Source organism: Lithobates pipiens, unplaced genomic scaffold (assembly GCF_037356315.1).
Source record: "Lithobates pipiens isolate NorthernLeopardFrog02 unplaced genomic scaffold, aLitPip1_a1.2 Scaffold_18, whole genome shotgun sequence".
NCBI lineage: Eukaryota > Metazoa > Chordata > Amphibia > Anura > Ranidae > Lithobates > Lithobates pipiens.
Window position 1 is genome coordinate 444,647,459 of NW_027507758.1, and position 23,772 is coordinate 444,671,230.

At 44.1% G+C, this 23,772-nt stretch overlaps 1 protein-coding gene across 4 annotated transcripts in view; it reads right to left on the reverse strand.

Moving 5' to 3' along the window:
• The window catches only part of RNF13 (ring finger protein 13), a 203,576-nt gene that overhangs the window by 165,708 nt on the left and 14,096 nt on the right, over positions 1-23,772 (reverse strand). The window contains exons 2-3 of one of the 4 annotated variants that reach the window (XM_077488191.1): positions 15,521-15,731; positions 13,533-13,608 (exon numbers count right to left, since the gene is read on the reverse strand). The exons of 1 other annotated variant lie outside the window; for it this stretch is intronic. In XM_077488191.1, the coding sequence (XP_077344317.1) occupies positions 13,533-13,608; positions 15,521-15,525 (81 nt within the window). In that variant the 5' untranslated portion in view covers positions 15,526-15,731. The remainder of the gene's footprint in view (positions 1-13,532; positions 13,609-15,520; positions 15,732-23,772) is intronic. 2 more of the 4 variants (XM_077488189.1, XM_077488190.1) reach the window with 2 other exon arrangements.

Sequence of the window (23,772 nt, forward strand, 5' to 3'; positions counted from 1 at the left end):
ACATTTAGGAGCAGTTGGGCATTTTTTTTTTCAACTGCTCCTGAACTCTCCTCTAGGTTATCTTATCAGTACATGTACACTAGAGCTGCACAATTCTGGCTAAAAATGAGAATCACCATTTTTTTGCTTAGAAGATACATCACGGTTCTCTCACGATTCTCGTGGCGTAACATCTTTCACATTAAAACAAAAACATTTTGCTAACTTTACTGTTTTTTTTTTTATTATTGAAGTGTATTTTTTCCCAAACAATTGCATTTGAAAGACTGCTGGGCAAACACAGAGTGACATAAAATATTGCAGCAATTGCCATTTTATTCCCTAGGGTCTCTGCTATATATATATATATATATGTTTTTTTATTTATTAATGTTTGGGTGTTCCAAGTAATTTTCTAGCAAAAAATATTGATTTTAACTTAAAGAGGAGGGCCAGTTATAAAAAAAAAAAAAAAAAAGTCAGCAGCTGCAAACATTGCAGCTGCTGACTTAATAAACACACTCACCTGTCCAGGGCGCCCGCGATGTCGGCCGCCCAAGGCCGACCCGTCCCTCGGCTCTCGGGTCCCGGCGCCGCCATCCCTTGTAAGGGAAACAGGCAGCGGAGCCTTATGGCTTCACTGCCCGTTTCCTACTGCGCATGCGCGAGTTCCGCAGCTACTGCGCATGCGCGAGTCCCGCAGCGCTTTCTGAATGGGACGCGCTGTGTTCTGGAACACACAGTTCCCAGAACACAGCGCGACTCATTACCCAGAAGACGCCGCGACGAAGACAGAAGACAGAAGATCTCCGCGGAGGAGGAAGAGGAAGATTAGGAGAAAGTGCCTAGCAACAGGCATTTCTGGTAAGTAAAAAAAGATTTTTTGTAATTTTTAACATTTTTTTGTTTTTCAGGGTGGCCCTCCCCTTTAAGAAAGAAGGGTCAGAAAAAGACTTCAAGTGGTTAAACTTCCTGCATTTACATGTGGTTGAAAGCTTGGCAGACTGCCCAGATTATTTGTTTACACAAGAAGTTCTATGCCTTTGATCTAAGAAGTTAGTTACAATGTTTCATGCAAGTTCTAAACTTGGCAGATTTCCCGGGATGCTTTATTTTGACAGCTGAGTGAGCAGATAATCTCTTCACTTGTTTATATGAAAGAATCGCCTATTCTCAGCGTAGGCGGGAGAGATCGTCGGAGGAGAGAATCGATATCGCGATTTTATAACAATTAATCGCGCAGCTCTAATGTACACACGGTCATTTACAGTTGTTTCTAGACAGTTGTGTTAAGAGGCCTTTTTTTTTTTTGCGACGTTTTGTTTACAGGCATTATTTTTGCCTATTTTGAAAAAAAAATAATATTCAAATGCTTCTAAAACACAAACGCAGCATGTAAACGCAGCAAAATGGACGTTTTAAACATGGGTTACCATCTGTCAAGTTAAATCGTTCAGGAGAGGTTGTAAAATCGTCCTGTGTACATTAAGCCTTAGGATTGAGGTGGGGGGCTCATTAGATGTCGGCTTAGGCAGGTGGAGGGGCGAGAGACAAAGCGGCAGAGCAGTGGCGGCAGAAGAGAGTGGTCACATTTTAGTTAAATTGCTCTGATCAGTGGCTTATTACCCAGTGATCAGAACTATCAGTTTGTTCAGAAGCTGAACAATTATTCTATAAGCTCATGGTCACTTGGCCACCTGGGGGACAGTGTTGCAAGTCTGTACGGCGCATGGACCTTGCAGCGAAAGGGTTAAAACAGAACTCCAGTCAGAAATTTTATTATATAACATATACAGGGCAAGGGCGTCATCGTCACCCAGGTAAGGATTGCTAGAGTGGGTACTGATAAAAATTAAAAAACAAACTCCGTTACAAGCTGGAGGAAGGCAGCAAACCAGGACTTCACTTTATGCAGTTCCACTGTAAACAGTTTATGCTACGTAACAGTTTAATGTCTGAAACAAGGACTCAGATCAGGAGTGGCAGAAGATCTCATGCATGTTCCAGGTCAGTGCCAATTTACTGAAGCAAGAAGCTCAGCATGATCACCAAGCAAACAGAATTTCCAAAAGAGGTCCCCACTGGCAGCCTCTGTTTCTTTTATGACAGTTTACCTTCAAAACAACCTCTCAACATCACAGTACCAATATACAGTAAATCTACACTTCACTCAACAATATGAAAAAGAACCACCAGTCCCATTTTAAATACATTGACAGAGCAGCCTATGATTACTATACAGAACAAAGCCAATCACAAAACTTTACAGCGTACACTAAGTTGTTGTGGGTGTAGCACCTTTAAAAGCTCTAAGCCTGTAAAACAGCCTCTTCAGTCTTCTGTATGTTTTCATACTATTCATCCTGCCTGAGGAAATCCATTTCTCTTACATGTGGTAATAACACATTCAATAAAATATTTGTCTACTTAAAAATATAAGTAAAAGAAAAATATTACAAATACTCATATGACAACAACCACTGCGCCAAGTCGGCTAAACAAAGCGAATCTGAAGACGGCATAAACTGGAAACATCACTCCTTCATGAGAGTGCCATCTCCTCCTGCGGTCTTTAATTGCACTGATGGGAATTTCCATGCCTGCGTTTCAAAGCGCTTTAATGCTTATAGGGCTGAAACAACTAATCAATTATGAAAATAGTTGTCAACTATTTTCAGAATTGATTAGTTGGTCAGCCAATTAATTGGCCTGCATACAGAATGCATTATTTGTTTACATATCAGGAAATACAGTGCAGCACACATGTAGCTCAGTACACCAGCCATACAGGTTAATAAGTGCCTGAGAACTTGTGAAAGTGTGAGGAGCAATGCCTCATGGGACATGTAGCCCTGGGCAGAAAGCGAGTGGTTCTAAAGTCAGAATTCTTTTTACCTTGCTATAGGGGCACTCTATATTACACTTTGCAGCTTGTTATGGGGACACTCTGAAGGCAGGAGGAGCTCAAAGCATCAGTGGGGGACCCTAGAAGAGGAAAATCAGGGCTGCTCTGTGCAAAATCATTACACAGATCAGGTAAGTATAGCATGTTTATTATAATTTTATATATATATATATATATATATATATATATATATATATATATATATATATATATATATATATATATATATATATATATATATATATATATATATATATATATATATATATACATACATACATATATATATACACACACACACACACACACACACACCTCACTTTAAAAGACTGTGCAGGGAAGGTCAGCATCTGAATTCAGGAGAAGGTGGAGGCTGATAGACTGGAGGTAATATAAAAGGCATTACAAATTACATTTAACCACTTCAATACAGGGCACTTAAACACCTTCCTGCCCAGACCAATTTTCAGCTTTCAGTACTCTCACACTTTGAATGACAATTACTCTTTCAAGCTACACTGTATCCAAACTACATTTTTATCATTTTTTTTTTTTTACAATTATAGCTTTCTTTTGGTACTATTTAATCACCGCTGAGTTTTTTAGTTTTTGCGATATAAGCGGAAAAAGAGCGAAAATTTTTGTTTCTATTGTAAAATTGTGCAAATAAGTAATTTTTATTCATAAATTTGAGTCAAAATTTATACTGCTACATATCTTTGGTAAAAATAACCCAAATTAGTGGATATTATTTTGTCTGTGTGAAAGTTATAGAGTCTACAATTTAGGGTGCAAATCACTGAAAATTGATCACATCTGATCACACCTGATGTACTGAAGGCCCATCTCATTCTTGAGACACTAACAATCAAGGAAAGTACAAATACCCCCAAAATGACCCCTTTTTGGAAAAAAGACAGTCCAAGGTATTTAGTAAGAGGCATGGTGAGTTTTTTGAAGTTGTCATTTTTTCCCACCATTCTTTGCAAAATTAAGACTTTTTATTTTTATTTTTTATTTTTTTACACAAACTTATTGTATTGACAGGTTATTTCTTGAACACAGCATGCGCATACTTGCAACAACAGCCAAAAATACAATCTGCTACTCCTCCTGAGTATGGCGATACCACATGTATGAGACTTTTACACAGCCTGGCCACATACAGAGGCCTAATATCCAAGTAGCACCTCCAGGCATTCTAGGAGTAAAATTACACATATAATTTCATGATGACCTAGCTCAGTTTTGAAGGCCCTGGAGCACCAGGACAATGGAAACGCCCACAAAATGACCCAATTTTGGAAAGCAGACACCCCAACGTATAATCTATGAGGCATAATGAGTCTTTTTAACAGTTCATTTTTTTTCCAGAAGTTTTCAGAAAACGTGGGGAAAAAAATGAAAATGCTTTTTTTTTTTTTTTTTTAAACACAAAGTTGTCCATTTATAAGATATTTCCAACACATAGCATGTACATAGCAAAAATGACACCCCAAAATACATTCTGCTACTCCTCCTGAGTATGGCGATACCACATGTGTGAGACTTTTACACAGCCTGGCCACATACAGAGGCCTAACATCCAAATAGCACCTCCAGTCGTCCTAGGAGCATAAATTATACATATAATTTCCTGACTACCGATCAAATTTTTGAAGGCCCTTCATATTTCTAACACATAACCTGTACATACCAAATAACAAAAGATTACCTGTGGTTTTAGTAGTGTAGTGGTCCACAGAAGAGAGCATCGGTCCAGGCACCAGGCAGGGATGTGGTCAGCGACAGCAAAAGCAATCATCCAGGCAGCAGGCAGGAATACTGTCCATAGTTAGTTCAGGCAGGGATACTGTCAGCACAGCCAAAGCATTGGTCCAGGTAGCAGGCAGAGATGTCCAGGCAGAAATACTGTCTATTGTTAGTAGAGGCAGCAGGCCGAGATATGGTCAACACAGCCAAATTATTGGTCCAGGCAGCAGAAAGAAACAAACAGTCCATAAAGTCCTGGGTCATTACAGGCAGCAATATGGTCAGCACAGCCAAAGTATTGGTCCAGGCAGCAGGAAGGGCCATCAAGCTTAGGGCCAGGGGGACAGGGGTAGAGGCTTCTCCCACCCAAATCTCTTTGAAGCCTCCGGGCAACCAGACCCTGTTCTAGGAGCACAGAAAAACAAAAACTGATTTTCTCTACTCAGAACGCTATTCTGAAGCCCCTCACATATGTGAGACCCCTGCATACTGAAGTAGAAGGGCAAAAGATCAGTCCAAGTGGCGGGCAAAAGATCAGTCCAAGTGGCAGGCAAAAACATGGTCGATTTAACAGGCTGAGGTCGGTGCACGTGGAAATCAGAAACGTGGTTAAAACTTCAGGCAAAGGCATGGTCGGTAAACAGGCCGAGGTCGGTGCACGTGGCAGTCAGAAGCATGGTTAAAACGGCAGGCAAAGGCATCGTCGGTAAACAGGCTGAGGTTGGTGCACGTGGCATTTAGAAACATGGTTAAAAACAGCAGGCAAAGGCATCGTTGGTAAACAGGCTGAGGTTGGTGCACGTGGAAGTCCAGAAACGTGGTTTCAAAATGACCGGCAAAGACATTGTCGGTCAACAGGCCAGGGTCAGTTAACATGGAAGGTAGAAACATGGTGGCAGGAAAATGATGCACAGAGGTAATTGAAATGGGGAAATGGCAGTCTGTTACTAATAAGGGGAACTAATATCGGATGGATGTGTGATACTTTTTGAAACAATCACCGATACACAGGCCAGGTTGGGAGGGACAATCAGGACAATAATAACTTGTATATCTCTTCTAACTCCTCTATTTGAGCATACACGACATCGATTTTGGCGTCTTCTTCCAGATTCTGTGGGGGGAATGCTATAGGGAAAATGTTGCTCAGGTAGTCGACTCACACAGTCAGAGCGAATGCTTCCTGGGGTGGGTCCTTGCTGGTAAATAAGGGCAGTGATAATGTTTTCAATATATTTGAGGTAGCTGATGGGTTGGTTTTGGGGTGACTTTTGATAGCAGACAAATGAATTGAACATGGCCATATGAAACAGATGAAATGCGACTTTTTTATACCAATATTTGGACTTGCGGGTTGATAAATATGGTTGCAGCATCTGATCATTTAAATCCACCCCCCCCATATAAAGATTGTAGTCATTGACACATTCAGGCTTTACTATGGGGCCACGTCTTCTCTGAATCTCCACCAAGGTGTCATTGTGAATGGTACTCATCATATGAACATCCTTCTTGTCCCGCCACTTCATGGCCAACACCTCCTCATTCCTCATGAATGCGGCTTCCCCCTTTTGTAGCAGTTTTGATAATAAATTCTGTGGGAAGCCCTTCCTATTTTTTCGGAAGGTACCGCAGGCCAGGGTTTTTTCATGATACAGGTGACGGAAAAGGGGCAAGCTGCTGTAGTAATTATCTACATATAAATGGTAACCTTTTTTGAACAGGGCATATGCAATGTCCCACGCAATTTTACCACTGGTTCCTCTATATGTGGGGCACTCACGGGGCTGGGAGTCTTTTCCTCATAAATACGAAATGTGTACACGTATCCAGTGGCTCGGTCACATAATTTATTCAATTTCACACCGTACCTGGCTCTCTTACCTGAGATATACTGCTTCATATGTAGCCGGCCAGTAAAGTGGATAAGGGATTCGTCTACACAAATATTTTGGTCGGGGATAAAGACTTCAGAAAATCGTTTGGTAAAATAATTTATTAGGGGGCGAATCTTATATAATTTGTCGTGGTTGGGATGATCTTGGGGAGAGCACTGCGAATTGTCATTGAAATGTAGGAAGCGCATAATCATATCGTACCGTGACCTGGACATAACAGAAGAATATATGGGCATGTGGTGGATGGGGTGGGTGGACCAGTAGGCATGCAGTTCGTTTTTCTTTGTAAGCCCCATATTAAAAGTAAGGCCCAAAAACAATTTTAATTCGTCTAGTGTTAGACGTCGCCATTGGAACATACGGGTGTAGGACGAACTGGGGTTGGCAGCAATAAATTGCTCTGCATAGAGATTTGTTTGGTCAACCATGTACTGCAACAAATCTTCGGGGAATAAACAAATAGAAATAGTCCAAATGTACAAAATCTGAAGTGTTGGGCTGCACACCTGGCTGTGCAGTGAAAGGGGGGATTGTAGCAGATCCTGAGTTGGCAGGCAACCATAAGGGGTTTGCCAGGGCATCGGGAAGGTAGGACTGGGCCTGGATTCTTTGGGCTCGATGTGCAATTCCAGTACTTGTACTGGGTTCCTCTTCTTGGGGTCTGGCGCTGCTGGTGGCAGGCAGGTGTTCTGATCTTGGTCCTGATCGCCTTACTCTTGTAGGTGGGGCGGTTTCTTCCGCTGACTCGGACTCCGATCCACTACCCTCCACTGGTTTGTATTCCGAACCAGAATTGGATAATGAGAGCTCCCCGCTGCTCTCATCATCCGACATGGTAAGGATGTTATATGCCTCCTCAGCTGTGTAAACTCTTTGGGACATGGTGGTACTTTTGACGGGCTTCTGTGACAAAACTGGTGGTGGTACTGACAGCTCACTGATGGCGGGCCTGTGTGATGGTACTGACAGGTTACTGATGGCCTGTGTGATGGTACTTTATAGCGGGACTGTGAAGCGGTAGCGATGTCGGGCCTGTGTGACAGATGGGCTGTCAGATCCAGATGGTTCTGATGGCGGTACTAATGGCGGCACTGATAGCGGTACTGTTAGTGGTACTGATGGTGGCCTGTATGACAGATGGGCTGTCAGATCCAGATGGTACTGATGGTGGTACCGATGGCGGGCTTTGTGACAGATGGCTGTCAGATTCAGATGATACCGATGACGGTGCTAATGGCGGTGGCTGTGCTGATGGCGGTAATGGTGGCGGTGCCTGTGCTGATGGCGGTACCGATGGGGGTGCTGATGGCGGGCTGCAACAGGTCCTGCTGGCCTGCGACAGGTCCTGCTGGCCTGCGACAGGTGGGCTGTGACAGGTCCTGATGGGCTGTGACAGGTTCTCTTTATTGGCAAGGGGGGGGATTTGTGTTGAGCACAGTAAACGTATGACAAAAGTGTTTCACTCACAGATCAGATCTCTCCTTCTCTCTCTCCTCACGATCGGTGTGAGGAGAGAGAAGGATAGATCCCTGGATACCGCTGCAGTGTTTATACTTGTGACCAGCTGTGATTGGACACAGCCGATCACGTGGGTAAACAGCCATTTCATTGGCTGTTTACCCGGATCGGGATGGGGATATGTTCAAGGGACATATACCATCTCCGATCGGCGTGCTGCTCGCTCCCGGCGGCGCACATTGCGCGCGAGCCCGATTTGTTTTGACATCTGACCGGCTGTTATTGGATACAGCCGATCACATGGTAAACAGCCAATTTCATTGGCTGTTTACCCTGATCGGGGAAGCGCTGTGTCCGAGGGACAAGCGTCATCCCCGATCGCCGTGGTGCGCGCCCCCGGGGGCGCGCAATGGCATTGTATCCTACAGGACGTCATATGACATGTCGTCAAGATAATCAAACCACTTTGCAGCCGTCTATTTGTAATAGGGCAGGTGGCAAGTGCTTAAAGTAAACTTTTACCAGCATTTTCTCAGTTCGCTTTTCAGGACAGCACCTTGGAGAGAGTGTAGCTCCACCTTTTCACAGGAAATACTGCGTGACAACGCCCCCTTTTAAAAGCAGCTGCTACCACCATGACGTCAGTTTTTAGTGTTTCCTCCGCCATGGTGGAAGCACCAATGGGGAACCAGAGGGTCTGTGCCCTCTCCAAGGAGGGGGTTTTGGCAGTACCTTCTTGCTTTGGTGCTCAGACTAGCCCAGCTCCTTCCCGCATGAGAGGGGGATGCTCCGGTGTCCCTTCCTTCTCCGGCTCACAGAAGTAATGGTCTGCTGGAGGTCGTCTGCTTGGGGTGATTGGGGGGGGGGGGGGGGGTCCACTGGTGTGCTCAGAAGGAACGTCCATGCCAGGTCTCTGCAGGGCGGGCCCGAATCCTGGATGGTGGGTGACGTCAGTTCCGGTGGGCGGAGGCCCCTGGAGGGGCGTAGCAGCAATTGGTTCCAACTGCTGGAACGCAGGAAGAAGGGGCGGGTCCTCTGCCGTTCACAGGAGGAGCTGAACGGGAAGGAGACATTTAAAGCCACAAAAAGGTGGCTGCTGCAGCAGTTCGAAAATGGAGGAGACTGAGCCGTCAGCAGTCATGGCGGATGCAGGCGCCTAGGCCCAGGTAGAAGAGGTGCAGTGGCGCCCCTTTTCATGGACTGGGTGTTTTTCCTTGTTTAACAAATCCTGCTGCTGTCTGCTATGGTGAAAATGTCCTATTAGCAGTTCAGCAAGGAGAGAGACTCTGAGCACTTGGGGTGTTGGCTGTGGGTGCTGTTTCCTTTTTTTTTTACAGGCTATAGCCCTAAAGAAGGACCTGGGGGTGTCCTGTTTGCTGTTGTTTTTAGAAAGCTACTACCAAATAAGAGAGAACAGGGAGAAAATGCCCCTCATGCAAAAAACCCTTAAGGGACTCTTGTCCCAAACCACTGTGCAGATCCTGCATTGCGGAATTAGTAAAAGAGTCTACACAGGAATGCATGGAACTCTTATCTTCTGTGAGGAAAGAACTAGCAGAGACCCTAGGGACAGTGGCCACATTTTTTCACAAGGGAATGCAGAGTTCCAGCCAAGATCAGAGCAGAGCAGTCTCTATTCATCCAATTCCAGGCAGGTGGAAAGTGAGTCTGAGGGAGAAAGAGAAAGCATTCCACCCTCAACCATTGATTCCGAGGATGAGGAAGCAAGATCATCTAGGTATAAGCAGTCACTTGAGGAGGTGGACGAATTACTCAAAGCAATTTATACTACCCTGGAGATCCAGGAAGAAAAACCCCAGCTGTCAGTACATGACAAAATGTACCAGGGACTGGAGGAAATTAGACAGTCTTCCCAGTTCATAAAGTTCTAACAGACACTATTAAAAAGGAATGAATGGATCCAGAAAAAAATAAAAAAAAGGGAAGGTCAGTTCTTTTATAAAGTCCTCAAAAGGAGGTTTCCTTTTGAGGAGAACGAGGAATTGGTGTGGAATAAAAAAACAAGAATAGACGCTGCCTTTTCACAAGTATCTAGGAAGACCGATTTAGCCTTTGAGGATATGGGCATTCTCAAAGATGCTATGGACAAGAGGGCAGATGGGCTACTGAAGAAAGCCTGGGATTCTTCCCTAGCCAATCTAAAACCCACAATGGCAGCTACAGTTGTGGCTAGGAACTTGGAGTGTTTGCTATATCAACTTAAAAATCATATGGTAGCAGGTACCTTCAGAAAAGATCTTCCTTCCCTACCCTGCTTAAGGCAGTCAAATATATGGCAGATGCCTCTGCGGAATCTATCAGGATGTCAGGCAGGTCCTCCAAAACTTGTTAACTCAGCCAGAAGAGCCATCTGGCTAAAGACCTGGTCAGGGGATTAGACTTCTAAAAGTAAAACTCTGTGGAATTCCCTTTTCGGGAGACCTGATGCTCAGGCCAGAACTAAGGGCAGCAGATAAAAAGAAGGCATTTCCACAGAAGAAGAAAGAGGTACAGCGGAGGAAAAATTTTCGTCCTTTTTGACAAACCGATAAAGAAAAAGACCAGACACAGAAAAGATCCTGGAATCCTCAGGACAGGAAGAGGCAGAGTACTCTTTAGAAACCCAGAGAAAACCCTTAAAAAACAATGACCATCTCCCAGTAGGTGGGAGATTACAGGACTTCTTACCAACTTGGGAAAAAACAAGAAGTTAATTTGTTCTGGGTTAAACTAGAATTCTCACAAAGCCCCCCAAGTCGATTTTAAAATCACAAACCTACCAAGGGATCGGAAGAAGGCTCTGGCCATGAAGTCTGTTCTAAAAGAACTGATGCAACAGAAGGTAATTTCTCAGGTTCGGAAAGATCAGGAAGGGAAAAGGTTTTACTCCCATATTTTTCTGGTCAAAAAGCCATCAGGAAAGTTCCGCATGATTCTCAATTTGAAGGTCCTAAACCGATCCATAAAATACAAAAAAAATAAAAAATTCAGGATGGATACGATTTGCTCGGTGAGGAACTTATTAACCCCCAGATGTTACATGGCGTCCATCGATTTGAGAGATGCATATCGCCATATTCCAATAGCGCCCCCATCACAAAGATTCCTGCGTCTTGCAGTCAATATGGGGGGGTTGGCACCTGCAGTTCCTGGCCCTGCCGTTCGGCCTTTCCTCCTCCCCCAGAGTATTAATGAAAGTGATGGCAGAAGCTTTGGAGCCCCTGAGGCTGAAGGGGATACCAATAGTGCCCTATTTGGAGGACCTGTTACTGTTTGCCGACTCAAAGGGTCAAGTAGAAGTCAATCTACAAATAACTCAAGCACATCTAAAGAGTTTGGGTTGGCTTCTCAACCTGCAGAAGTCAAACCTAATTCCATCCCAAAGGGTAAGGTTTCTGGGGTACGAAATAGATTCATTAGAACAGAGAGAGAATATCTGCCCCAAGAGAAAATAGAGAAGATGCAGTCGGCCCAGAGAGCACTTCAATTCAACTCAGATTTCTGTAAGATAAGCCATGTCCACTCTGGGTCTGCTGACAGCGGCAATCCCCTCGGTACAGTGGGCCAGGTTTCATGCCCGTCCACTGCAGGCAAATACTCTGACAAATTGGTCGTACCAGGAACCTCTGGAGAAAAAGTTCAACATAGGAACAAAAAGCAAAAAGATCACTTTGGTGGTGAAGAAATCAAATAAACATTTCAAAAGGGCTTCTTTGGACCTTTCCGGTAACCCAAAGTCTGACCACAGATGCCAGCGCATGGGGGTGGGGAGCTCACCTAGAAGAACAAACAATTCGGGGGGTTTGGTCCAAACCAGAGGCAAGAAGGTCTTCGAATTGGAGAGAGTTGAAGGTTATTCCCCTAAAGCCCCGTACACACGAGAGGGATTAAGTCTGACAGACCTCCAAAGGAGTTCCGCCGGAGTTCAGACGGAGTTCCGACGGACTTTTCGACCGAACGGACTTGACCACACACCATCACACCAAACACCGACGGAGTCGAACGTGATGACGTACGACTGGATTCGACGTAGGAAGTTCATAGACAGTAGCCAATAGCTGCCCTAGCGTCGGTTTTAGTCCGTCGGAGTAGCACACACACGAGCGGATTTTTCGACGGGGACCGGGTCCGGCGGAGTTCCGTCGGGAAAATTTGAAGCATGCTTCATTTCTAAAGTCCGTCAGACTTTGGCGAATCAAAAGTCCGTTGCAGCCCACACACGATCGGATAGTCTGACGGACTTAGTCCGTCGGAGTTTGGATGTCGAAAAGTCCGCTCGTGTGTACGGGGCTTAAGCCTTCTCTCCTTCCAGGAAGTTCTAGCGAAACATGTCCAAATATTGTCGAACACATGACGGCAGTATTATATTTAACAAAGCAAGGGGGCACAAAAAGCAGAACACTGATGGAGCTAGCTCATCAAGTCCTGAGATGGGCAGAGAACAATTTAGCCTCTCTCTCCCCAGTCCATCTGATGGGTACAGAAAACACCCTGGCAGATCTCCTCAGCAGGAAAGAAATAAGAGAAGGCGAGTGGTCTCTAAATCAGGAATTATCTGAGAAGATCTCCATAAGTTGGGGTTACCCTCAGGTGGACCTCTTTGCAAAACAAGAAAATGCAAAAATACCGGCCTTCTTCTCAGTTCAGAAGCAGGATCAAGAGTAGATGCGTTAGCCAACAAGTGGGACTTCCAGCTGTCTTACTCTTTTCCCTCCGTTCCAACTGATACTACTGATATCAAGAATGTTAGCAAAATTCAGACGGGAGTCTACGGAACTAATCTTAATAGCTCCCTACTGGCCGAAAAGACCTTGCTTTGCCACCTTGATGAACCTTTCAGTGAAACCCCCTTGGAGGTTACCAATCAGGACAGATCTCCTGAGTCAGGGACAGATTCTCCATCCAGATCCAGTTTATCTCAATCTAACAGCCTGGTTTCTGAAGAACATATCTTAAGACAGAAGGGTTTATCCGAGAAGCTTATCGCTACCCTTCTTGCAAGTAGGAAAAAAGTGACAAGAGACTTTTACTTCAAAGTCTGGAAGGTTTATAATACCTGGTGTTCCAGCAAAAACTTAAAATTTTCTTAGTACGATTTCAATTTTGGAATTTCTTGGAGGGATTGGAGAAAGGTTTAGCAGCAAGTACGCTCAAGATGCAGGTAGCTGCTTTATCAGTTTTTTTGGAAAGAACCCCCGTCAGGGGAACCTTTAATAATTAGATTTTTTAGGGCTATGGCAAAAGTAAAGCCTAGATCCTGTGTTAGTTTTCCCAAATGGGATTTATCTTTAGTTCTTCAGGGGCTTAACTAAGGCTCAGTTTAAATCTATAGAAGGCTCATTGTTAAAATTTGACACTCAAAACTATTTTATACTGGTAGCAGTAACTTCTGCCCGTAGAATTAGTGAGTTACAAGCTCTTTTAATCAAAGAACCCTTTATGAAGTGTCTACCAGATAGGGTAGTCTTAAGGACAGATCCAGCCTTCCTGCTAAAAGTGGCTTCAGTCTTTCACCGTACACAGGAGATCGGTCTCCCTACCTTTTGTCCTTTACCTTCGGGGCTAGGAGGAGAAGCCTTCCATACTCTTGATGTCAGGAGGTGCCTTCTTAAATATCTGGAGATAACAAAGGAAGTCAGAAAATCATCTTCACTCTTTGTTCTAATGGAAAGTGCTCACAAGAGATGTAAATCTTCCAAAAGCACCCTCGAAAGATGGTTAAAACAAGCCATTAAGGAGTCATACATCTCTTTGGGGCCGGAACCTCCGGAAGGAATCTTTTTTAATTTAATTGTTTTTTATTGAAAAAGAGATTTAACTTATACATACATAAATAAAACATAATTTTACGTACATAGAGGGAGTATACATATCAGCCATAAATACCAAGTTTTTCTTCCAAAGAAACTACTTAACGCCAATGACGTAGTCATATCTGTCCCTCTAGTTATCGCTAACGCCCCTATAGGGCTATCCCCCTCCTCCCCCCCATACCCCTGTTCTTCGAACACACGCTGCTAAATCCAAACAAGCTTATTTGGATAGCCAATAACGGAGCGGCGAATCCATTCAGGGACAGAAATAAGGAGCTTCCAGTAGGCTCCCAGACCGTCCCCGACCTGAGACCAATAGGTGCACTCTAGGTCCCATCCTCCACTATCTCATCTAGGGGGAAGCCGATGTCCCTCAACCATGGATTCCATAGCAGCTTGAATTTTTTAAGGTTGTTTTGTCTAATATACATTGCCCGTTCGCACCAAATTATAGAATTGATGGCATTTATCCATGCTTGCAGTGCTGGAGGATTCTTTGCCTGCCAATTCATCGCGATTAAGCGTCTGGCCTGGTACAGGTATCTTAATATAGATGTTTTTATTGCAGCAGAGATTCCACCCCTTTCCATAATCCCTAATAGACAGGTCCTAGCTTTAGGTTCTAAGGTGGTGTTAAAAATTCTATTTATTCTGTGCACAATTTCGATCCAGTATCGATATAGTTTTGGGCACTTCCATACCATATGGAGCAGATCTCCTGGTGCTCTACATCTAGGGCACTCCCCGTTAGGCTTACTGCTTATCCTCCGCATTTTTTTGGGGGTATAGTATGCCCTATATAGGAAGAGCTTATGGGACATGCGCTGCGATGGGGAGATAGACACCAAATTCCCCTGTGCTAGGGTCTCGTCCCATTGTTCCTGCTCAATTGGTCCCAAGTCTTCCTCCCATCCCCTCCTGCTCTTATCCGGTCCTTCTCCATTCAAAACTTTATCCCTGAGTTTTGTATACAAGCTAGAGATCTGGCCCTTTGTTTGTCCTTGCTCGAGAAATCTCTGTAACAAGGGGTTCTTTGTCCTCTCAATAATAAGTGTGCCATACTGTGAATGTATCCCATGCCTCACTTGCAAATATATATAAAATGTTTTATTGGAGATGCCGTATTCCTGGCGAAGGTCTTCGAAAGATTTCATAGTGTTCCCCTGGTAGAGATGCACCAGTCTTCTAATCCCCCTCCTCTCCCACTCCTGGGACCAGGCTATACAGTTTAGTTCAGCCAGTTCTCCGTTGTTCCATAGGGGGGTATACTCAGTTACCCCCCCATAGGCCAAGAGTTGCTTAGCTATCTGCCATACTTTCCTCGCCAAGGCATTGGTGGGGCATTTACAAGCGAATGAATTAGCCTCCAGAACCTCAACTAGAGTTCTATGATATGCATTATTAATCATCAATTTATGATTTGGACAGCCACCCTCTTCCAGTCCAGCCCCAGTCAAATGCTGGAGCTGGGCTGATAGAAAGTATGTTCTTAAATGTGGCAACGCTACTCCTCCCTTTTCCACCGGGAGCTGCAGCGTCCGCAGCCGAATCCGAGGCTGTCGCTTTTTCCATATTAATTCTCGAATTAATCCCTCCAGTCTGTTAAACCATTTCTGGTTGATCCAGACCGGGGAATTGTGGAGGATATATAGGATCTGTGGCTGCCAGATCATTTTTACTAAATTACAACGCCCCGCCACCGGAAGGAATCTTACCTCATTCAGTGGCGGCATCATGGGCAGAAAGTGCCGGGGCATCTCCTGAGCAAATCTGCAAGGCTGCACATGGTCCAGTTTTTCTACCTTCATAAACCACTACTGCCCAGATCTACTATCAGCCCCGGAACAATCCCTTGGTAGGAAAGTTTTACAGGCAGCAGTCCCACCCTGAAGTAAGTTTCTCGGTTACCCTCTCCAAGGTGCTGTCCTGAAAGGCGAAGGGAGAAAACCTTAGTAAAGGCCCATACACACGATCAGACTTTTTGACAACAAACATGCAAATTAGCTGTTTTGGAGCAACATCCGACCGTGTGTACGCTCCATCGGACAAACTTTTTCGGTTTTTATCAGACTTTTGTTGGCTGTGCGAACGGACAAACTTTCTGGCAACAAAAGTCAGATGGAGCAAAGTCTGATCGTGTGTACAGAAAACCATAGGACTTTTGTACAAAGTACAAACAGGCATGCTCAGAACCAATGCAAAAGATCAGACAACAATACAGAAGTTGACCAAAGGTGGCGGTAAAGAGCAGAAAAAACCACATGATTTGGTGAAAGTTGGCTGAAAAAGTCCTGCTGTGTGTATGCAATACAAGTTCTCGACCGACGCCCTTTGTACAAAAATCCACAGGAAAGTTTGTACAAAGTCCGATCGTGTGTATGAGGCTTTAGACTTACCGGTGATGGTATTTCTACGAGCCTTTCAGGATAACAGCCAACTTCCCTCCCTAGGTTATCATATGTAAAGTATAATTATAAGGCTTGGTAATTGTCTGCTTATATTTTCCAGCATGTCGGAGGATTTCTCGGTAACAACCGATGGCATGGTGGAAGCAGCTGCTTTTAAAAGCGGGTGTTGTCACGCAGTGTTTACTGCGAAGAGGTGGAGCTACGCTCTCTCCAAGGTGCTGTCCTAAAAGGCTCGTAGAAACACTGTCACCGGTAAGTCTAACTAAGGTTATCTTTAACCACTTGCCGACCAGCTGCCACAGTTATACTGTGTTAGGTTGGCTCAGCTGCGCGAATCGCCATATCAGTACAGCTGTCCCTTTATTGACTATAGCAGGCGCGTGTCGCTGGAGCCGATGCTTGTGGCCAGCAGCTGCGATGAACCACCTGAGATCACTCCACAGAGAGGCAGAACCGGGATCTGTCAATGTAAATAAACATATCCCCTTTCTGTTAGGGGAGTAGACAAATCGTCCGTTCCTAGGGATCGCTGTTCCTGATCCCTTTCTATTTCCAGTCAGTACACCCCCCCACAGTTAGAAACACCTCCCAGGGAACACATTTAACCCCTTGATCGCCCCTAGTGTTAACCCCTTCCCTGCTAGCGACATACAGTAATCACTGCATTTTTATAGCACTGATCGCTGTATAATTGGCAACGGTCCCAGAAAGTGTCCAATCTGTCTGACGCAATGTCACAGTCCCGCTAAAAATCACTGATCAAGGATTAGCACCTCCACTAGCAGCTGGTTCCCCACTCTTTGGGACCGGACTTGCACCACAAAGTGCCTAGGGTCCCAGCCTGAAGTCATGCAGGAAGTGTAAATCTGAGGTACCTTGAGGAAGAGAGCAACGCCTTCCTAGAGAACACTTAAGCAATTGATTGCCCCCTAGTGTTAACCCCTTCACGTCCAATGTCATTTGTACAGTGATCAGTGGTTATTTTTAGCTCTGTCAAAAGTATCCAATCTGTCCGCCACAATGTCGCAGAAAAAAAAAAATTAAGAATAAAAATAATAATAATAATAATAATAATAATAATAATGACGACATAAATCTATCCCTATTTCCGCTATAACTTTTGCGCAAACCAATCAATGCTTATTGCGATTTTGTTACAAAAAATATGTAGAAGAAAACATATTGCGCTAAACAGAGAACATTTTTATTTATTTTTTCGACATTTATTATAGTATAGTAAAAAATATTGGGGTTTTTTTCACAATTGATGCTTTTTTTTATTTTTTGTTTATAGTGCAAAAACCTCAGGAGGTGATCAAATACCACCAAAAAACTATTTGTGGGGGGGGGGGGGGGGGGGACAACAATTTTGTTTGGGTACAAAGCCGCACGACTGCCCAATTTTCAGTTACAGCGACCGCTGCATAAATACAGTGTGAGAAAAAAAAATATATAGCAACAACCACCATTTTAGTCTCTAGGGTGTCTACTAATATATATATATATATATATATATATATATATATATATATATATATATATATATATAATGTTTGGGGGGTTCCAAGTCATTTTCTAGCAAAATAAAACAATTTTAAGTTGAAACCAACAAATGTCAGAAAAAGGTTTACCCTATATACTCGAGTATAAGCCGAGATTTTCAGCCTCTTTTTTGAGGCTGAAAGTGCCCCCCTCGGCTTATACTCGAGTCATCGCCGTCTGACTGCTCGATCAGCGTATCGAGCAGACAGACGGCGGACATACTACAATTTGAAAGCCGCGCCTCCTTCTCCGCCTCCGCCTGTGATAGGCGGAACACTGAATTTCCCAGCAGCCTGTGTTCCGCCTATCACGGACATCGTCTCATCCTCGTCCGTAGTACGAGGATGAGACGATATCGGTGATAGGCGGAACACAGGCTGCTGGGAAATTCAGTGTTCCGCCTATCACAGGCGGAGGCGGAGGCGGGGCTTTTGAATTTTAGAATGGCCGCCGAGGCGATCCTGGCAAGGCACGGGACAGAGGCAAGGCAAGGCACGGCACGGGACGGGACGGAGGCAAGGCACGACACGACACGGGACGGAGGCAAGGAGGCAAGGCACGGCACGGGACGGAGGCAAGGAGGCAAGGCACGGGACGGAGGCTCGGGACACAGGTAGGCTGGACACACACACACACACACACAGGGATGGATGGATGGATGGATGGATGGAGACACACACACACAGGGATGGATGGATGGATGGACACACACACACACACAGGGATGGATGGATGGACACACACACACACAGGGATGGATGGATGGATGGACACACACACAGGGATGGATGGATGGACACACACACACACACAGGGATGGACGGACACACAGGGACGGACACACACACAGGGATGGACAGGCATATCTCACCCTCGGCTTATGCACGAGTCAATAAGTTTGCCAGTTTTTTTGGGGGTAAATTGGGGGCCTCGGCTTATATTCGGGTCGGCCTATACTCGAGTATATACGGTAAGTGGTTTTGAAAAATTTTTACATTTTGATTTTAACTAAAGAAAGAAGTGTTAGAAAAAGATTTAGACCAGTGATGGCGAACCTTGGCACCCCAGATGTTATGGAACTACATTTCCCATGATGCTCATGCACTCTGCAGTGTAGTTGAGAATCATGGTAAATGTAGTTCCCAAACATCTGGGGTGCCAAGGTTCGCCATCACTGATTTAGACTTTAAGTGGTTAAACTTCCTGCATTTACACTTGTTGAAAATTTGGCAGTCTGCCCAGATTAATTACACAGAACTTCTATCCCTTTGATCTAAGAAGGAAGCTTAGTTACAATGTTGCAAGTTAAAAAAAACTTGGCAGACTGCCCAGATGTTTTCTTTTGACAGCTGCTTGAGCAGATAGTTTCTCCACTTGTTTATATGAAAGAATCTGCAACCTCTGCAGGAGAGATGAGGGTCAGAGGGGGTGAATCAAGATCACAATTTTTTAATAATTGTGCAGCTCTAGCTGACAGTGAGCATTTATCAATTTTCATTTTACAAATAGAGCCCAGGGGCAGAGACAGAAACACAGACACAGAGCTGACAGGCAGGGAGGAGGGGTGAGGGAACAGGAGACCAGAGGAGGGCTGTGGATGACAAAAGACGTACACTGATCGCGGTGGTCAGGGTTCAGCAGCCCTGATTCTCTTGGTCAGTGCAGAGAGGGGGGAAACAGGAAGTAGCAGGATCAGCCACTTTTTTTTTTACAGTTTAGAGGGGGCAGATTACACAGCACAAGCACTGTGCTGTGCTGTTTAATCTGCTTTAAGGGACCAGGATCTGTATTTTTTTTTCTGGGTAAACACAAACACCATTCTTAATCAAACTACTGTATTTATCAGATTATAATGCCACGTACACACGATCAGACTTTCCGACAACAAGCTCGCATCGAACATTTCCCATCGGAAAGTCTGACCGTGTGTACATGGCATAACATGCACTTTTACCCCCTGAAAATAGGGGGCAAATCACAGGTGCGTTTTAGTGTACCTCGGAGGGGAATGAGCGCCGCCCGAAATCACAGAGCCGTCATCTCCCATTTACTCGGCTCGCACTGGGCGCTCATGTCTCACACACACACAATCCTGCCTCCGCCACTGGCATTGGACCAGTGTTTTGTCTATCACACAAGCTGGTCCAATGCCGATGGTGGAGGCAGGAGGCGGGGCAGTGTGTGTGACTGCTGACTGAAAGCCGAGTAAACAGGAGGACGGCTCTGTGATTTCCTACACTGGTGAGGCTGCAGATGGGCACTGATCAGGCTGCATTGATGGGCACTGACCCTTATTTTAATTCAAAGTTGTTTATTTAAAAAATATGTTTTTTTTCTGAAAATTCCCTTTTAAAATGAAGGTAAAATATAAATATGGTATTTGTTTGTTGAGATTTTTCCTTTATATTGTTACACATTTAACATACATCTATACATTTCACAGTTAAATTCAATATAAAAATAAAATTAAAAAACACTTTAATTCATTTGCAAATAACTTTGCAATGCTTTGTACCAGAATCATAATAATTTTAGTGTCATTTTAAACATGACAAAAAAAAAAAAAGAAGAAGTGCACTTTTTATCTGCAGTGCGCATATGAATGCAGTGCGGGAGAGCCGCATTCCTGCACCACATTCCAATCGCAATTCCTTTGCGATCTGCTGCGGGTCAGGTCATAATGACACCCCAAATGCAGGATGCAAAACATACTACATGTGCCTGCACTGGATTGCAGGGCACAAAAAGTACCATGCGATGTGGTTGCCATGCATGCACTACTTTTGGTGTGGTGCACTTTTTTGTTCGTAGCGCAAAAAATAAAAACCATAGAGGTGATCAAATACCACCAAAAGAAAGCTCTATTTGTGGGGAACAAAAATAACGTCACCTATGGAGATTTTTAAGTATCATAGTCTGTTGCCATTCCATGGGTGCAGACAGGTTAGGTACCTATTTACTCAGCGTAACATCTTTTATATTTTACCAAACAATTAGGTATTATATTGTGGCTGTGTGCATTTATATTCATTAACTACTTAAGGACTGGAAGGATTTACCCCCTTAATGACCAGGCCATTTTTTACTATACGGCACTGCGTTATTTTAGCTGACAAAAGATGATTTTTTTCCCACAAATAGAGCTTTCTTCTGATGGTATTTGATCACCTCTGGTTTTTATATTTTTGAAAGAAAAACAATATATATATTTTTATTTTCGGCTATAAAACATACCCAATAAAAAAAAAAAAATAATAATTAAAAAAAAAATATCCCAGTTCTTCATCAAATTTAAGCCAATATGTATTTCACTACATATTTTTGGTAAAAATATAAACCCAATGAGCGTATATTGATTTGTAGATGCTATAACTTTCGCGCAAGCCAATTAGGGGATAGATTTATGGAATTTGTATTATTTATTTTTTACTAGTAATGGCGGTGATAAGTGATTTTTAGTGGGACTATGACATTGCGGTGGAAAAGATTGGACACCTAAACGGACATTTTTGACACTTTTTTGGGAACCAGTGACAATTTTACAGTGATCAGTGCTTAAAAAAAAAATAATAATAATATACGTTGACTTTGTACTAATGACACTGGCAGGGAAAGAGTTAACAACGGGGAGTGATCAAGGGGTTAACTGTGTTCCCTGGGGGTGTTTAATAATTCCGCGTACACACGATCGGACTATCCAGCGGGCCAGACAATTTGAGTGTTGTGGGCTCCAGCAGACTTTTTCATCCCAAAAGTCTGGCGGACTTAGAAAGAAGACTTTTAGTGGACAATCCGTTCGTCTGTGCTGGTCTGGCAGACTAAAACCGACGCTAGGGCAGCTATTGGCTACTGGCTACGAACTTCCTTATTCTATGTCATCACGTTTGAATCCGCCGGACTTTTGGAGTGATCGTGTGTGGCCAAGTTGGTTCGCTTGAAAGTTCAGCGGATTGTCCGCCAGATAGTCCGATCGTGTGTATGCGGCATAACTCAATGGGGGATGGGCTGCCTGGGATAGCACAGAGATCGGTCTTCCTGTATAGCAGGAAGACAAGATCCTGTGTTATTCCTTGTCAGAACGGAGATCTGCCTTATTTACTTGCTCAGATCCTCGTTATGTCTCTGCGGGGAATGATCGTGGGCGGCCGGCGGACATGCTCGCCAATCGGCGCACACCCCCACATAAGGCCGTGCACGAGCCAACGTACAGCTAAGGCGATTTGCGCAACCGAGCCAGCTTGCCACAGTATAACTGCTGCGGCTGGTCGGTAAGCGTTTAAAAAGTATTTTTTCCCAAAAAATTGTGTTTGAAAAACCGCTGTACAAATGCAGTGTAATATAAAAAAAAACTGCAACACCCACCATTTTATTCTGTAGGGCCTCTGCTTAAAGTGTTTATAAAGGCTGAAGGTGTGCAGCATCTCCCCTAGCCCCCCTAATATTTACCCGAGTCTGATCTTCCTCCAGCAATGTGCACAAGAACCTCCGCTCTACGGGGACTCTCCCTCCTCATTGGCTACTCACAGTCAGTGAGCCAATGAGGGGAGAGGGGGCGGGGCCAAGCTGCAGCTCTGTGTGTAAATGGGCATGCAGTGCAGGGGCTCAAGAGCGAGCCTGCTCAGGTTATACCTCATTGCAAGCGGCTTGCTCCGGGAGCAGCAGGGAGGGGCCAGGAGCGCCGGCAGGGGACCCGAAAAGAGGAGGATCTGGGCTGCTATGTGCAAAACCACCGCACAGAGCAGGTGAGTATAACATGTTTGTTTTTATAAAAAAAAAAAAAAAACGTTTTTGACTTTAAGATCACTTTAAAAAATATATAATGTTAAGGCTGAATTTACATTTGATCGTTCTTAGCTTGAAAAACGCCCAACAAGCAAAATCACATTCATTTAAAATGGCCCTTGTTCTGAGCGTTTAGTAGCCTGAGAAGTACATGAGCTTCTTTTTGGGCAGACTACAGGCGGTTTCCTGCTTTTTACATTGGTGACCTTTTGACCTGTGCAAAATCGTGGAAAGAAATTGCAGCTAAGGGCCGTTTCACACTTGTGCGATGCAAGAACCCTGCGAATCAACACATGCAATCCGATTCTGGTCCGAGCAGAAAAAAGGGTCCTGTGCGTGTTTGCACCGAATGCGGTGTGATATCAGCCATACTATCTGTATGGTTGACATTGCATGTAATGTGAACAGCAGTGCACTGCGAATTACATGTGATGTCTGCCATCGAAATAGTGTGAACCGGCCCTTAATCACAGACAAAAAAATAAAATAAAAAAAAATAAAAACACAACACGTTCAGGTGTGAATGCAGCCTTAAGGTTTTTAAGTAATTTTCAAGAAAAAATATGCAGATTTTTTACATGTAGGAGAGGAATGTCATAACTGGCCTGGGGAGGTATGTGGATAAGTAATGCCAAAGGCATTGCTGAATAAACACGTCCTTAGTGGAATTGTAAAAATTGCTCTAGTTTATAGCAGGTAAAACAGGTGCATGAGGGGAAGTGGTAAAACATTTTATGGTGACAGAATGTCTTTAGAGTATCTCTAGGCAAAACCTTTGTTTTGGTTTTGGATAGAATAGGGAAGGGATATATCTCCAATCAAATTTTTATTGCGGTCACATTGGGGAACTTCATCCCTCCCCCATTTGTGCTGGTTACCTTTGTCAAATCCAAAATGTTAGAGTTGTCCCCAGAGCAAGAGGCAAGGAGAAATCTTCCAATGGGGACAACTCTTAAAGGGGTTGTAAACCCTTGTTTTTTTTCTTTTAACCACTTGCCTACTGGGCACTTAAACCTACCTCCTGCCCAGACCAATTTTCAGGTTTCGGTGCTCTCACACTTTGAATGACAATTATTCAGTCATGTAACACTGTACCCAAATGATTTTTTTTATTCTTTTTTCTCTATACAAATAGAGTTTTCTTTTGATGGCATTTGATCACCTCTGGGTTTTTTATTTTTTGCGCTATAAATGAAAAAGACCTAAAATTGTGGTGGGGGGGGGGGGGGGGAAGC